At 34.7% G+C, this 15363-nt stretch overlaps 1 protein-coding gene across 3 annotated transcripts; it reads left to right on the plus strand.

Annotated features, from left to right (window-relative positions):
* The first annotated feature begins 28 nt into the window (after positions 1-28).
* slc7a9 (solute carrier family 7 member 9) lies at positions 29-13306 on the plus strand. Of its 3 annotated transcripts, none has more exons than XM_055206125.2 (14): positions 29-99; positions 1096-1215; positions 3359-3515; positions 5397-5544; positions 6100-6342; positions 6636-6761; positions 7028-7127; positions 8948-8992; positions 9163-9286; positions 10364-10467; positions 11232-11328; positions 11460-11609; positions 11738-11912; positions 12063-13306. In XM_055206125.2, the coding sequence occupies exons 3-14, from the start codon at positions 3411-3413 to the stop codon at positions 12122-12124; spliced, it is 1479 nt and encodes a 492-aa protein (XP_055062100.2). In that variant the 5' UTR covers positions 29-99; positions 1096-1215; positions 3359-3410; the 3' UTR covers positions 12125-13306. The 3 variants fall into 3 exon arrangements, with proteins under 3 accessions (XP_055062100.2, XP_055062090.2, XP_055062094.2); XM_055206115.2 differs by having other exon boundaries at positions 3371-3515; XM_055206119.2 differs by lacking the exon at positions 29-99 and adding an exon at positions 939-957 and having other exon boundaries at positions 3371-3515.
* The last annotated feature ends 2057 nt before the right edge of the window (positions 13307-15363 follow it).

Here is a 15363-nt window from a genome sequence, read left to right on the forward strand (position 1 = left end):
CTTTATTTTTATCATCTTGATTTTTCAGCATGCCCAGAAATTGGAAATGACAGGCAGAGAGTGCTGAACACATGAAGGCTTGAGCTGATTAGACAAAAGGTATTGCGATTTTATCTTCTAATTTATGGTAGAATTGTTGTTTTTACAAAAAATGTTGCACAGAGAGAGAGAGAGAGAGAGAGAGAGAGAGAGAGAGATACAAGGAAAGTCAGTCACGCATGTTTAGTCGTAACAAAAATGGTTATACTATCATAAATATTTTATTATATGTAATAAAAATCTAGAGGATATAATACAAAGATGCTACCAAAGAGTGTTTGCATGAGTACAGTTTATTTGTGTCTTCCACACACTGTATCTCTCACTGTAACTATACTGGCATACAGAGATACATTATGTTTTCACTTCAGGGTTAAATATGCACACTGGTATGAGCTGATGTACTACAGCAACAAAACTATCAGCAGTCACAGGTCAACTTTATATATGTGACCCAGTCTGTAAAAACATAGTTAAATCTATTTTTTGTGGTTTTCTGTAAAGAGCATTCTGTGAAATTATAACATTGATATCTTTAATATTGACTGCGTAAGGTCATGCCAAAGATTGAAATCAATGTGAAATCAGTGCGTGAAATCAAACAGTGATGCTTATCATGACTAAGCCTGTCCAACTTTAACCTGGATTTAACAGTCACATTAACTGTATTTTTTTACAACATGCTGTATATTTTTTATAAGACCTGTATTTGTACAGACAAATAGAGAGATGCCTAAAAGAGAACAGTGCCAAAACATTACCAGTCATACCTATAAAATGAAATAAACAAGTTTAGGGCAATAGCATTGGTTAATGAATATGTTATCGAACTAGTTAAAGCATATACAAGCCAGTATATATTTGAGCTATACAGCTTGTAGTGAAGGGACTTTTGATCTGGGACTGCTCTGTGAACTGGTCTGTCTTAATAATGTTTCCAACTAAACCATATCAAGTGTCTTTTTCAAAGGGGTATTGTTGGTTAGGGCCTGCACACCTCTAGCCAATCCTGATCTCTCTCTCCTCCTTCTTGTCACATGTTTGCTTCAATCACAGTCAGGAGTACAATGACTACATTGAAGGTCACACCCACTTCTGTTGGTTGTTAAACAGATGACTTTGGAAATGGATCAAAACCTCTTAGGATATCTTCTGGAAAAACCGATTGCTTTACAGGTTTGTCGTTTTGTCTTATGTTTCAGATAAACATGATTCTCGTGTGACGCTGGAATTTGTTAGGCTGATAGTAAGATTCTTAAAGTAAAGTACAGATTTTCTTGCCTAACTGGAGCTAAAAAATACATTTATTGGACTATTTTCAGATAAAACAAAGTTTTTGTCTATGATGTTTTAGTATTGAAAGATATGTATTTTTTAACAATCTCTCTTTATGCCTTAGTGTAATAAATGTTTGATGTGTTTATTTATAAATCTTAATTTCACTTGGTTTATTATAATGTGAATTCCAAATAATTACAATGCTGCTGTATTAATCTTTAAATTGATATACAAATGTATATTTATTAGGTTTGCTAGAATTAAACATTTAAAAAGTATTGTAATTAAGTAATTATTAGCACAGAACCCTAAATACAATTTAGAAAATAATTCTTTCTTCTTTCTTGGTGTAACCTCATCAACAGAGTTCACAACCTTTTTAATAGAGAATTTTATTTTTCTGTTGACGTCACTCGCTGATATGATCTGACAACAAGGATACCAGCAGATTTGTTTTTATATATTTTATTATTGTGGATTGAAATCAGTGATTCATAACTGTAGTATAACTGAACCTTTGACTATTTCCTTGAATCTTTATTTTACTGTAGTTGCTAGGAGACAAATTGATATTGGATTGGATGTGAAGCAGATGTTATTGTGTAAGGGTAAACAAATCTTACAGTCTTACCTTGACTTACAGTCACCTGCTTTACAACACTTAAAACATTATAATGTCTTGCATTCAGTTTGCCTGCGTTTTAAGTAACCTGACACAACGACCTAGCAAGAAAATACAAATATTCAATACAGATTCACAGTGGTTTGGTTCATCTCAATCTATATATCACTTCAATAGGCTTTATGCCCAGCTGCACTACTTCTTGAACTTCAGCCAGCTCCTTGTTTCCTGTCTGCCATTATTGGACAAACTAATTAATCCAGGTGTGCCTGACCTCAGTAGTCACAACAACAATAATCAGACACACCTGGATTAATCAGTTTGTCCAATAATGGTAGACAGGAAACAAGGAGCTGGCTGAAGTTCAGGAAGTAGTGAAGCTGGGCAGAAAGCCTATTCAATTTGTTGCTTATTTGTTACATACAGTTAAATTAGCAGTAGATCTGATCAGTAGACTGCAAATACAAATGTGACCTTGCACGTAAAAACCCAGGTCATTATTTTGCGACTTTCTGTTTTCTACATAAAATTATCCTACATACACTGTAAAAAAAAGTAAACTTTTAAGTCTTTTCAAGATTTTTTTTGACTAATGATAAATTGCTGTAAAGTTAGCTTAACCTCCTAAGACCCGAGCTTTGGTTTGTCTTTTTTTCAGATTTAAGCTATTTGGGTGTTACTGTAGGAAGAACCAATAAATATAATAACCAAATATCTTTCTAAGAACATGAAGCAGTGTATTTGTCCATGTTTATGGACAACAGGTTACAGTTACACAGAATTAAGTATTATGGTGCAAACATAAAAAAATGATGTCCATATATGTGGACATCCAGGTCTTAGGAGGTTAAGTTATTTTAACGTTTATTTTAAAGTTACAGTAACTCATGAATCATTTTTTACAGTGTAAAGAACATTCTCTAAAAATAACATAAATATCTTTTTAAATAATATATTGATTGAGTAAGATCCTGTCAAAGATAAAAAGAATTAAATTTTAATGCTCCTTATATAATTAGATTAAGTTGTTAGCCTGTATTTCACAGATAAGGTCACATGTGTAAAGGAAAGTAATAATAAAATACAGAATAACAATAATAAAGATAAAGTAAGATAGGAAATCTAAATTAAAGAGTCTAAATACGGATCTGGATAGAGATAAAAATTTTGCTTAAAACATTACCTCAATATAAATCTCGAGTGTGTGAAGGTAAATGTAAATAGTATATTCCCCTGAGGGTCTGCATTAAAGCTGAGGTAATTGTGCTGTTCAAGTATATAAGATGTGCAAAAATGGCAAGTCATTTGTCTTTCAGAGTAATTTCTGTTCTATAAATCTAATACATCTTATTTTTTGCCGCAGTAGGACTGAACTTGATGAATGCAGTGTATTATATAGTACTGTCTGTATTTATTCAGTCTGCTTTACAGGCTGCTCAAATTTAAGCCTGTGTTGTGGATTCTGTGAGCAATGAGTGAGGGGCAGAAAAAGTCGGCCTCTCACAATGGGAGCGTCCCAGGGGTTCTGGAAGCCAAAAAACAAGATCAACCAAAAGCAGCAGCTCTGCAGCAGAATGTGAGTATGAGAAAAATAAAGATAAAACAACAAAATCTCATTTCATTTGACTACACAAACAAATGTGAAAAATTTCTCCTTCCAAAAACTTTGTATAAACAGGGTTGGGGAGTAACAAATTACATACGTAATCAGGATACAAATAACTAGTAACTGTAATCTGTTACAGTTACGTAAAAAACATAATCAGATTACAGTTATATTCTGTAAAAAAATAGGAATACTTTCAGGATTACAAAGGTTTACACTGATTTTCAAGCACTGCTTGACTGCACAGTATGTGACCAGATTTTTCGAATAAAAACCGGGGACATGTCCAAGTTCAATAGTAGGGCCGTAACGATTAATCGTGCACATGCATTTACTCATTTAATGAATTTGAATGAATTGCGGTAAAATCCCGGCACATCCAAAGGCCAGGGGGCGCTCTCGTGCAGAAACTCCCTTTGTGCCACAGAAGAAGTAGCATTACAAACGCTATTCCAGGAAATGTCTACAGGAATATTTATATCGCTGTTCTTCAAATTGTTCAGGTGTTTTCATGATAATAAAGAATATTTTGAATGATTTTGTTTAACAAGTGTTGCTTTTTAAAATGCACGTTATAAACGACTCCGACTCATAATGATTTTAGATTGATAAGGACTTCCTACTGACAAAATAGCATAGTACACGCACAAGCTGTGCATGAAACACAGAATCGCAGCCTTGCGATTCAGAATCGATTTCAGACATGCATTTTTAATGGGACACGCGATTAATCGTTACAGCCCTATTAAAATATAATTGAAATCTTATTTTTATTACCTACGAGGAAAAACCTTTTTTGAATGTTTTCGTCTTTTTATTGTTGTCGGGTTACTAATTCAATTAACTTCTGTAAATCACTTTTTTCCTTTTTACAGTGCACCAATATGATATTAAGTCATTTAAGTGTCATTAAAGTTACTTCAAAGTTACTACTTCAGCTGATTTCATTGTAAATGTGGAACAGAAGGAATAATGCAAAATGTAAACACATTTACACAAAACAAAAAGCTCAGTACCACGTTGGGATCAGTTCACTTGGTTTATTACTTTAATTTAACATAAGTAGTCTCCTCAATGTCCCTTTTCAATCTCTTCTGTATAGGTAGGGAGATATATATATATACAGTGTATTCTTTATATATATATACAGTGTATTCTTATATATATCTGTCTGTATATATAAATAACGTGACCTTGAAGGAATCCAAAAGTAATCAGATTACATTACTTTTATATTTTGGTGCTTGGATTAAGTTAGTGAATGCTTTTTTTATGAAGTAATTTGTAACTAACGGAATCCATTTAAAAAGTAACCCTACCAAGTCCGTGTATAAATGAGTGTGTGTGAAGGGTATAAGTGTGAGTTAGTTTGGCAGTGCCTACCTTCATCACTTTTGATGTAATCCCTTCTCCTCCAAACCCTATTGTCTACGCTTAAGACACTGTTCATGTGCCTCCTATTTAACCTGTTAATACATTTCTAGTGTATTTCTATATGGATTTGAATACATGACATGAAAAACTATAGCCAGATGAATAGTTTCCAATTAAATCTTACTGGTATTATGATGACATGTTCATAATGTAATGTACACTATTAAAGTTTTTAATAGTAGTTTTTCATAGTGGTGCCACTGAAAACCATTTTTAGTTTCCCAAGGAAGCTACACATTTCACTTTAATAGTGCATATTGTTTATTTAGGGAAATTAACTAGGCATATAAGTGATACAGAGTACAAATACAGGCTTCATCTTTGCTATACCTGTGAAAAATATTATTACTATTAAAAGGTGCATTTTCTATCGAATAAAAACCAAACCTTTCACTGCTGACTCTAAATATGTTTCAGGTGGGTCTCTTAAGTGGAATCTGTCTGATAGTAGGAACAATGATCGGCTCGGGGATCTTCATTTCTCCTAAAGCAGTTCTCGAGGGAACCGGTGCAGTGGGTCCAAGCCTAAGTGTGTGGGCTGCATGTGGTGTGCTGGCTACTCTCGGTCAGTATCCACAATCCTTGGCATTATCTACAGTGGTTTACAAAAATAAAAACTGACATGCATAATAAACCATTATAACATGAAGATAAGGGAACATTTATAAAACTTCATGTATCGTAATTACTATCAATTTTGTAACACTATAATCTCTCTGACGTATATGACATATTGACGTATTAACTTGCTATTACTTCTGAAAGCAAATATGAATACAAATTGTATTTAACATAAACACAATGTAACATAGTATGTCCAAAAGTTGCTTCATTGCAAGATCTTTCTTTTGCTTTATCAAGTTACTTCATTCTCCTTTATTCTGTCCAGTACTTACTGCTGAGATTATAACTTTTGATGTCAATGAGGTTAATAAGATATGTTCACTCATTCAGAAACACCCAGTCACACTTTCTGCTAAAGTCACATACTGCTAAAGTCAGAAAAATTCCCAAGACATAGAAATCCTCTTTAGTTTAATACTGAGTCTTTTGGTAATGTACTCGCTGAACTCAATATGAACACTGAAAAATACAAAGCCTTATACATTTGTGTGCGCAGGGGCCCTCTGCTATGCTGAGCTCGGCACAATGATCACTAAGTCTGGTGGAGAATATCCATATCTGATGGAGGCTTTTGGGCCAGTGCTGGCGTACCTTTACTCCTGGACCACAATTATGGTGTTAAAGCCTTCATCTTTCGCCATCATTGCATTGAGTTGTGCGGAGTATGCTTCCACACCATTTTATCCAGGATGCACCCCGCCTCAAGTCATCACCAAATGCCTGGCTGCCGCATGTATCTGTATGTACATGTCTATGCTTGGTTAACATTTATATTAAATAGCTTCTAAAGGTTTGTTTCCATTGGCCCGATAAACTTGTGTTAACCATATTGCCATTTATTTTCACTACTAAACAGCTCAGTATCAAAGTTTTAAACAGCTACACGCTCTTTGGTTGACATTTGCTAAAGTGCAAGCTTATTGGTGTTTGTTGGAGCTCTTTGGACATGAAAGATATTGGCGTTTGTTGGGGTTATGTGGAGTATAACTTTAATCTGTTGTTTTAACTTTGTGTCTCTGTTCTTTTCATCAGTTTTAATCACAAGTGTGAACTGTTTGAGTGTGAAGCTGGCATCCAATGTGCAGAACTTCTTCACAGCAGCCAAACTCTTGATTATTGTTGTCATAGTGGTCGCAGGCATTGTTCTGCTGGCTCAAGGTATCTCTCTTTACATCTGATGATATCAGATATCTTATTGTCATCTGATCTATTTGGACACTGACAACGACGGATATATTTTATTATTTAATAAAATAAACTGAGATCAGTTCTTTTGATTAGGAAGTAATGGTGTTTAATTGTGTAGTCAAACATTCATTTTTTTCTCAGTGTAGACTATGGCCAGAGATTCGATATGTGAGGTAAGCTTTGTAAATGTTTAATGAAAGGTCAATAAAACATGTTCTTTTATTGTGTTTTTTTAGGGAATACACAGAATCTTAAAGATCCATTTGCAGGGGCAACAACATCATTTGGAGCAATTGGCCTTGCTTTTTACAACGGTCTCTGGGCTTATGACGGATGGTAAATTATTGTTTAGCTCATAAAACATTGCTTTAAATGCCATATAAGCATCATGTAACACACATTAGATGTGTTTGGATTTGGCAATGTTCCAGGAATCTGATAGACTTTTCCTTTACTGTACGTCAGCCCTGGGAATCATTCACAGAATGAAATTCCTCTGTTATATATTTATGAAGAGTTTGGTTCCAAAACGCGATAAACGCCATTTTTGAAAAAAAAATGAGGTTACTGCCAAAATCAGTATTATATCAGGTCAGTATTTAAAAGTAAATTCTTAATTTTACACAAAATCCAATATCCGCAGTGTTATTCTGTCATCTTTTCTCTCTTTTTCCCCAAGACGCAATATACAGCACTCCTTTTCTACAGAACGCAATAAATCCGCTCCACATATCACAGCGCACCATTCAACGCAATGTAAACAAACAATGGCGGCGCGTTGAGTACACAGAATCGTAGTTTTCGTCATCTACTTTGTACTTCGTGATCAACAAACAAACAAAAGCAAAATAATACTTTAATGGCATTGATAAACTTGTGATGGTTTTCTGTGACGGGAAAGATTGTAAGTCATCAACATCCAATGCGAGAGGCACTCGGGAGACGGGTGCTTGTTCTCCCGACAGCATCTGTGAAGCTTATGTGATTCTAACACATTGACCCCAGAGGATCTTATGAAAAACTTTCCATTATTTTACTCAAAGTCAACAAAAATCGAGCAGGACCAAAACATTTTACAGCGGATCGCTTTGAAAAATGTTAAGCGACGGCGTCAAGTATACTGCAGCAATGACAGTGTCATTAATATAACAAAGTAAGGGTTTTGATTAATGCCATTAATGTTTATTTTTATCAGTGTATACCACTGTTCAACTAAATTAATATATCATGGCAAAGATGAATGCACATTTATATATTGATTCAATAGATTTATAGCATTTTGGAAAAAAAGCATTTTGTGGAAAAAATAATTTGTTTTTATAATAAATCTTTAAAAATCAAGTTATGGATTTGAATTTTTTATGTTTTTATAACCTAAAGATGCTATGTGAAAGTTTGTAACAGAAAATAGTGGTTTTCATCTTGTCACTTTCTTGGTATAGAAAACACGTTTTTACCGAAATTTGTCAAAATGGATTTATTGCGTTTTGGAACCAAACTCTTCATATATATAATGCTAATGTTATAACATGTATTTTAGCACAATTCAAAAATGTATAGTTGATGGAATAACCATGATTTTTTATCACATCTTTTATGGGTCTTTCTTGGCATGCTCTCAGTTTTTTAAAGGAACAGTATGTAGGATTGTGGCCAAATTGGTATTGCAACTGGTATTGCAATCACAAAACTTGTGGCTAAAACTGGTACTGCAATCACACAACTGGTGGCCAATACACAAAATGACAACATAAACATCAGTTGAGGGCTGCAACTCCACTTTTTAATGACAATATCCAGGCCATACCACTGTTGTCAGTGATATAAGTATGTGAAATAAAAATGATTTCTTAATGTCTAATGACATATCAGGGCCAATTTAGGATTAATTGATATACATTTCTTAAATACTGTTCCTTTAAATTTGCTGTTGGGTGACTTTATTGTCACTTCTGAGCTTTTCCTTTGTTAGAATTCAACAGACAATGGACTGAAACAATCATAATACATGTAGAAATGATGATTAAAGCAAAATTCGAGTGGTCTTTTATTTTTTACTGTGGCTGTATATGCTAAAATAAGAAACATAGTTAAATGCTTGTAAAACTACTTTTAATTCTTTGAGATATTTTGTAGACACTTTTATCTTTTTATAGGAATCAGCTTAACTTCATTACAGAGGAGCTGAAGAATCCATACAGGTGATACATGACAGTGAAAATCTGATGTGAAAGGTTTGCTTTGCTAAAACACGTGTATTATGTAATGCTGCAGAACTGTATGTGTGAACATTTTAACCCTATGTAATGTGCTCATGTAATAGGGTTTTAGTGAATGTTTTATTGTGTTGATGAAACTCTTTTTTTAACAGAAACCTCCCCCTGGCAATCATTATTGGAATTCCCTTGGTTACTGTGTGCTATGTACTTGTCAACCTTGCATATTTCAGTGTCATGACCCCTGTTGAACTTCTGCAATCTCCTGCTGTTGCTGTGGTAAGTTTGTGACAAATACATAATCTTGATTAGTTTTTTGGTCTTTAGCTGCTTATTAATACATTTACACTACCGGACAAAACTTTGGAAACACTTGACTGAAATGTTTCCTATAATTTTTGTATGTGTATGCTTAAATGTTTGAAATTTCGTTTGCAGACAAAAATATAGTTGTACCAAAAAAATTTATTTATTTCATTAGAAAGCTAAGATAAAAATATTTCTGAAATGGATGATGTAGACTCAGTATTGAAGGAAAAACAGCCAACAAGAGCACAGCATAGATGTCCCTCAGTATTGTTTAAAATGCATCTCAGGGTAATACCTCAAGAAGCTTCTTAAAGGTCACGTTCTTTCTGATCCCATTTTTCAAACTTTGGTTAGTGTGTAATGTTGCTATAATAGCATAAATAATACCTGTAAATGATAAAGCTCAAAGTTCACTGCCAGGCAATATATTTTCTTTAACAGAATTTCCCTTTCAAAGCCTAAAGCGAACGTCCGGTTTGGACTACAGCCCTCTACTTCCTGCTTTAATGACGTCAGTAGAACAGTTTTTTTGACTAAACTCCGCCCACAGGAATATGCCAGTTGCCAGCTGCGGCTTTGCTAAGCTAAGCTGCTGTCGAATCACAACACACTAAACAAACTACACAATCAGAACTCATGTCATTTTTCTGAAGGATGGACGGAGAAAAGGAAGACATCAGCCCGTTTTTAGGACAGTAAAAACAGCACTATACAGATAAGTAAATTGTGTGAAAAATACCGTGTTTTTTACACGTGAAACATGAACACATGTTATTGCACACTGTAAACACAATCAAAGCTTCAAAAACACAGAAAGAACAGGACCTTTAATAAATGCCACGAGTTAAGTTTTGCAAATTTTAGGCAAAGGGTGACTAAACTTCAGTTGATAAAATATAATAGTTTTTGTCTTCTTTTAGTCACAAAATAATTTGTTATTCTATATTTTTGATAAGTTTGCTATTAATCTATTGAATGAATATAGAAATAAAGTATATTCAGGTACTGTATACTTATTTATTTGCTAAATCATTGGTTGCTCCACAGACTTTTGGTGACCGAGTGCTGTACCCATTATCTTGGGTTGTGCCTTTATTTGTGGTCTTCTCCACGTTTGGTGCAGCCAATGGGAGCTGTTTTACCGCAGGCAGGTAAGGAAGTTACAGTAGCCTATGTATAAAACATTTGGGGGTGGTTTCCCGAACAGGGATTAGCTTAAACCAGGACTAGGCCTTAGTTTAATTAGGAAATATAACTAGTTTTAACAAACATGCCTTACTAAAAACGTTACCTGTGTGCATTTTGAGGCAAAACAAAGGGCACTGGTGTATTTTAAGATATGTCAGTTCAAGTTGTTTTCAGTTTGGACAGCTCTTAAAAATGTTTTAGTCTAGGACTAGTTTAATCCCTGTCTGGGAAACCGCCCCTTGTTGGTGTTTCATTGCCTTAAAACTTGGTCGACAGACAACAGTGAAAACAATGCCAAATGTAAACAATACAATGCATGTAAGTTTATTTTTATATGCTAATAAGAAAAATAAATATGCTCAACAACTTTTAAAGGGTTGGAGGCCTGTTTTATATTGTTTGTTGCTAAGATTAAAAGCCATATTTATATGAACTCTGTGGTATTTGGGTTGTGTAGTAGGCTACCCTTCAAAACTATTAACAAATAAATGAAAAGTAAATCAAATATGATGCAGTCGTTCATGTGCAACAAAAATATAATTAGAATTTTTTTATTTCATTGTTTTGTTTTTTAGTAGTTGGTTTTATTTAGATTTTAGTTGGGGTTGTGTTGGGTGTCACTTGATGTGTAAAATCTGGGCCCCAACTGCAAAATGACATTAATTAAGTTCAACTGATGCTGAAAATTGTTTAATGGTTCTGACTGTTACTGTTGGTATGACTCTAGGTTGACGTACGTAGCAGGACGGGAAGGTCACATGGTTAGCATCTTGTCATACATCAGTATAAACCGTTACACACCTGCACCAGCTCTTATGTTTAATGTAAGTCCCATTACCAACACAACTTTTTAAAAACACACTTTGTTATTTTCTGTTCATGAGTAAAAAATATATTGTCTATTTATTAGCTTTTTTTTATAAAGTATTTTGAATCGTTTCTATCTGACTTGTAGGGCATCCTGTCAATCATCTACATCATCCCAGCAGACATAAACACTCTCATCAATTATTTCAGTTTTGCTCAGTGGCTTTTCTACGGCCTCACATGTCTCGCGCTTATCGTTATGAGATTTACTCGAAAGGAGCTTCACAGACCTGTAAAGGTTAGAGCACATAAGTAATGGTGACCCATCAGTTTTGAAAGCCTTCACAGTCTTCAATGCACAGAAATGAATACTGGGAATGCTAACACTAAACTAACACTAAACTGTAGCATCTCTTTTCCTCATAGGTGCCTATAATCATCCCTGTCGTGGTGGTAATTGTGTCCTGTTACCTCGTACTTGCTCCTATCATAGACAAGCCTGAACTTGAGTACCTGTACTGCACAGTGTTCATAGTGAGCGGCCTTCTTTTATATGTACCATTCATCCACTTCAAATTCGACTGGGTTCACCGCATCATGAGTAAGTACCAGACACAGCGACTGTAGTAAAATAAAAATGGTTTAATTGGTGACCTGATAACAGCTCTGAGTATTTGATTAGATGTCTTAAAAAGCTTCTCTTTACAAACTTAGCACTTAATTCCTAATCATTAACCAAGTATATTTACAGGTCCACTAACCATGCACCTTCAGCTGCTTCTGGAAGTCGTGCCAACAGAAAAGATTGATTAACAGATTTCAGCTTGGAGAAAAGAAACGGATATTATAGCCAGACAGATGACTAATACATGGACATGTTGGTAGAGGATTCTTAAAGGGACTTTGGCTGTATATGGACATATTTTTTATTTTATTATTTTTATAATTCCTGCTGTTGTGCCTTGTGTTGTTTTTGCATACATTATAAGTCATACTGGATAACAGGGTTAATAACATAATAACATACACTACTTTATATTCCTAGATACAGTCCTAGTAATTTAGATGTTCTAATTCTGTTATTGTTAACATTGAACCAAATAGCAATATTTTTGAACTTTATTAAATTCAAATGTATTAATCATGAAATTAAAATTTGATAAATATTGAAAATGCCGTTTGTTAAAATTACTTTAATTAGAGACTTTTGTTTTGTTCCACTTCTACAAGTTCCTACATCAACTTCTACAAGTTTTATACTGAAACTATAAGAAAACTATCTTGGGAAAGCATTTGAAAGTTTTAAGGCTTTGTTACCTTTATGTGCTTTCTCGGAAATATCATAAATAGTTTTTAAATACATAAGTACAGTCTTTGATGTCATGTTTATCTCTGGGAAGTTCTGATATTTTTAATACCTTGAGATTGGATGGCCTCAAACTTTAAAATGAGGGATGGTAGAAAGATTTAAGCTGTGACAGGGCTTTATTCGTTTTTATCTTTGAAGTAGTATATTATGTTTAAATAACATTTTCCCTAAACGTATGACTGGTGTTCTCCATTCTTTCTGACAACAAAGCACCTGAAAAAAACAAGCTTGTAATCATGATTTCAGAAGGGCGAATTATTAAATACCCGATAGCCCCTAGCCTGGTGCCTGTCACTTCTGGTAAATGTGTGAACTTTCCCGCCACCTTCGTAAATGAGTGACAGCTGATCTTTCATCACGAGGCTCCAAATATCTCGTAAAATCATTCACCCATTCTGTTCCTGTAGTATTTTTAGTGGACCTAAAATGACATTCAGTGAAAAACTAGGCCTAATTCCCAATGATTCACAGAGCGTTTTGTTAACTGTTAGGCTTTTTAATGATTATGTGTAATTTTGTATGCACGTGTATGTTGTCTGATGTTTTTGTCTATTGTATCTTTGTAATGTGTAGTGGCGGATGAGTTTCCTTTTACGGGATTAATAGAGTTTAAGTGCTTACTTGTACAGGGAGTGCAGAATTATTAGGCAAGTTGAACAGTTAAGTAGTAAAAGTGAAATTTTGGCTTTATTAAGAGAATATTTCTATTTACATCATTATTAGGCAACTATTAGTGTGCAGAATTATTAGGCAACTAAATGAAAAACAAAGATTTTACCATCTCACTTGTTTTTTTCACCTGTTAAAGTGAGAATAATAAACAAACTCTACATTTACAAACATTTTTATAAAACAATAAAAAAAATATATATAGACTCAGTGACCAATATAGCCACCCTTCTTTTCGATAACAGTCATAAGCCTTCCATTCATGGATTCAGTCAGTTTCTTGATCTGGTCTGAACCAACATTTTGTGCAGACGCAACCACAGCCTCCCAGACACTGTTCAGAGAGGTGTACTGTTTACCTTCAGAAGGGATCCTGCTTAAGAAGGGATCAAAAGGTCTCAATAGGGTTTAAGTCAGGTGAAGAAGGGGCCATGTCATTAGTTTTTCACCTTTAAGGCCTTTACTGGCCAGCCACTCAGTTGAGTACTTTGATGCATGTGCTGAAGCGTTGTCTTGCATAAAAAAGTCTTATTGAAAGATGCAGATTTTTTCCTGTACCACTGCTTGAAGAAAGTGTCTTCTAAAAATTGGCAGTAGGTCTGAGAGTTGTTTTTATTTCCATTTTCAACCCAAAAGGTCCAACAAGCTCATGTTTAATGATACCTGTCTGTGCCTGCCTGCCTGTAATGTAGAAGACACTTTCTTCAAGCAGTGGTACAGGAAAAAGTTTGCATCTTTCAAGAAGACTGATTATTTTGTAAGACAACGCTCCATCACATGCATCACAAGTACTCCACTGCATGGCTGGCCAGTAAAGCCCTTAAAGGTGAAAAACTAACGCCATGGCCCCCTTCTTCACCTGACTTAAACCCTATTGAGACCTTTTGATCCCTTCTTAAGCAGGACATTTACAGTAAAGGTAAACAGTACACCTCTCTGAACAGTGTCTGGGAGGCTGTGGTTGCGTCTGCACAAAATGTTGGTTCAGACCAGATCAAGAAACTGACTGAATCCATGAATGGAAGGCTTATGACTGTTATCGAAAAGAAGGGTGGCTATATTGGTCACTGAGTCTATATTTTTTTTATTGTTTTATTAATTTTTTTTTGTGAATGTAGAGTTTGTTTATTATTCTCACTTTAACAGTTGAAAAAAAAACAAGTGAGATGGTAAAATCTTTGTTTTTCATTTAGTTGCCTAATAATTCTGCACACTAATAGTTGCCTAATAATGATGTACATTCTCTTAAGAAAGCCAAAATTTCACTTTTACTACTTAAATGTTCAGATTTGAGGGTTTGTTAACATTTTGAATTGACCAAAAGCACAATACCAAAAGTAATCCTCAAAAATACAACTTGCCTAATAATTCTGCACTCCCTGTAAATGCAGTTTTGTGCACTATGCGCATATTGTTGGCTCCATAAAATGTTAAAAGTTTCCTCATTTATAAGTCACTTTGGATAAAAGCGTTAACTAAATAAATTAATGTAACAACCCAGTCTCACGGCGGGTCGTGTTGTAGTGACAAGATTTTTTATTAGTTTGTTGGTGTTTGCTGACACGAATTGCCGCTGTTTTTCGTGACTCCGGAGACGAATGTCTTTTTCGTCCTTCCCAGCACGAATTTCTATCAATGGCTGTTCGTGTCTGTGGCACGACTTTCTTTGTCGTGTCATTTTGTATTTTGTTTTCTCGTTGTTTTCTATTTTTTGACCATTGTCGCTTAGGGTTTGGGTTAGAATCACTTTCTGCGACTTACTAACCCCAACCCCAGCTCTAACCCCAACTCCAGGCGAGAATAGTTTTAAAAGCGGACGAAAAACATGTAGAAACCAATGCAAAAAATAACATCCTAACGCGAACCCCGGATCTGGCCCTAGCCCCAGGCGGCGGTGATTTGAAAATAGGAAACAACGATGAGAAAACAAAATATAAAATGACACGATAAAGAAAGTCGTGCCACAGACACAAACAGCCATTGATAGAAATTCGTGCTGGGAAGGACGAAAAAG

The sequence above is a fragment of the Misgurnus anguillicaudatus genome, chromosome 21 (genome assembly GCF_027580225.2).
Source record: "Misgurnus anguillicaudatus chromosome 21, ASM2758022v2, whole genome shotgun sequence".
Classification (NCBI taxonomy): Eukaryota; Metazoa; Chordata; class Actinopteri; order Cypriniformes; family Cobitidae; genus Misgurnus; species Misgurnus anguillicaudatus.

Excerpts from the sequence above, each read along its gene's own strand:
- slc7a9 (XM_055206125.2), top strand. The coding sequence starts at position 3,411 with ATGAGTGAGGGGCAGAAAAAGTCGGCCTCTCACAATGGGAGCGTCCCA. Across the intron at positions 6,343-6,635 it reads CCTGGCTGCCGCATGTATCT|TTTTAATCACAAGTGTGAAC; the intron begins GTATGTACATGT and ends TCTTTTCATCAG. Across the intron at positions 8,993-9,162 it reads GAGCTGAAGAATCCATACAG|AAACCTCCCCCTGGCAATCA; the intron begins GTGATACATGAC and ends TTTTTTTAACAG.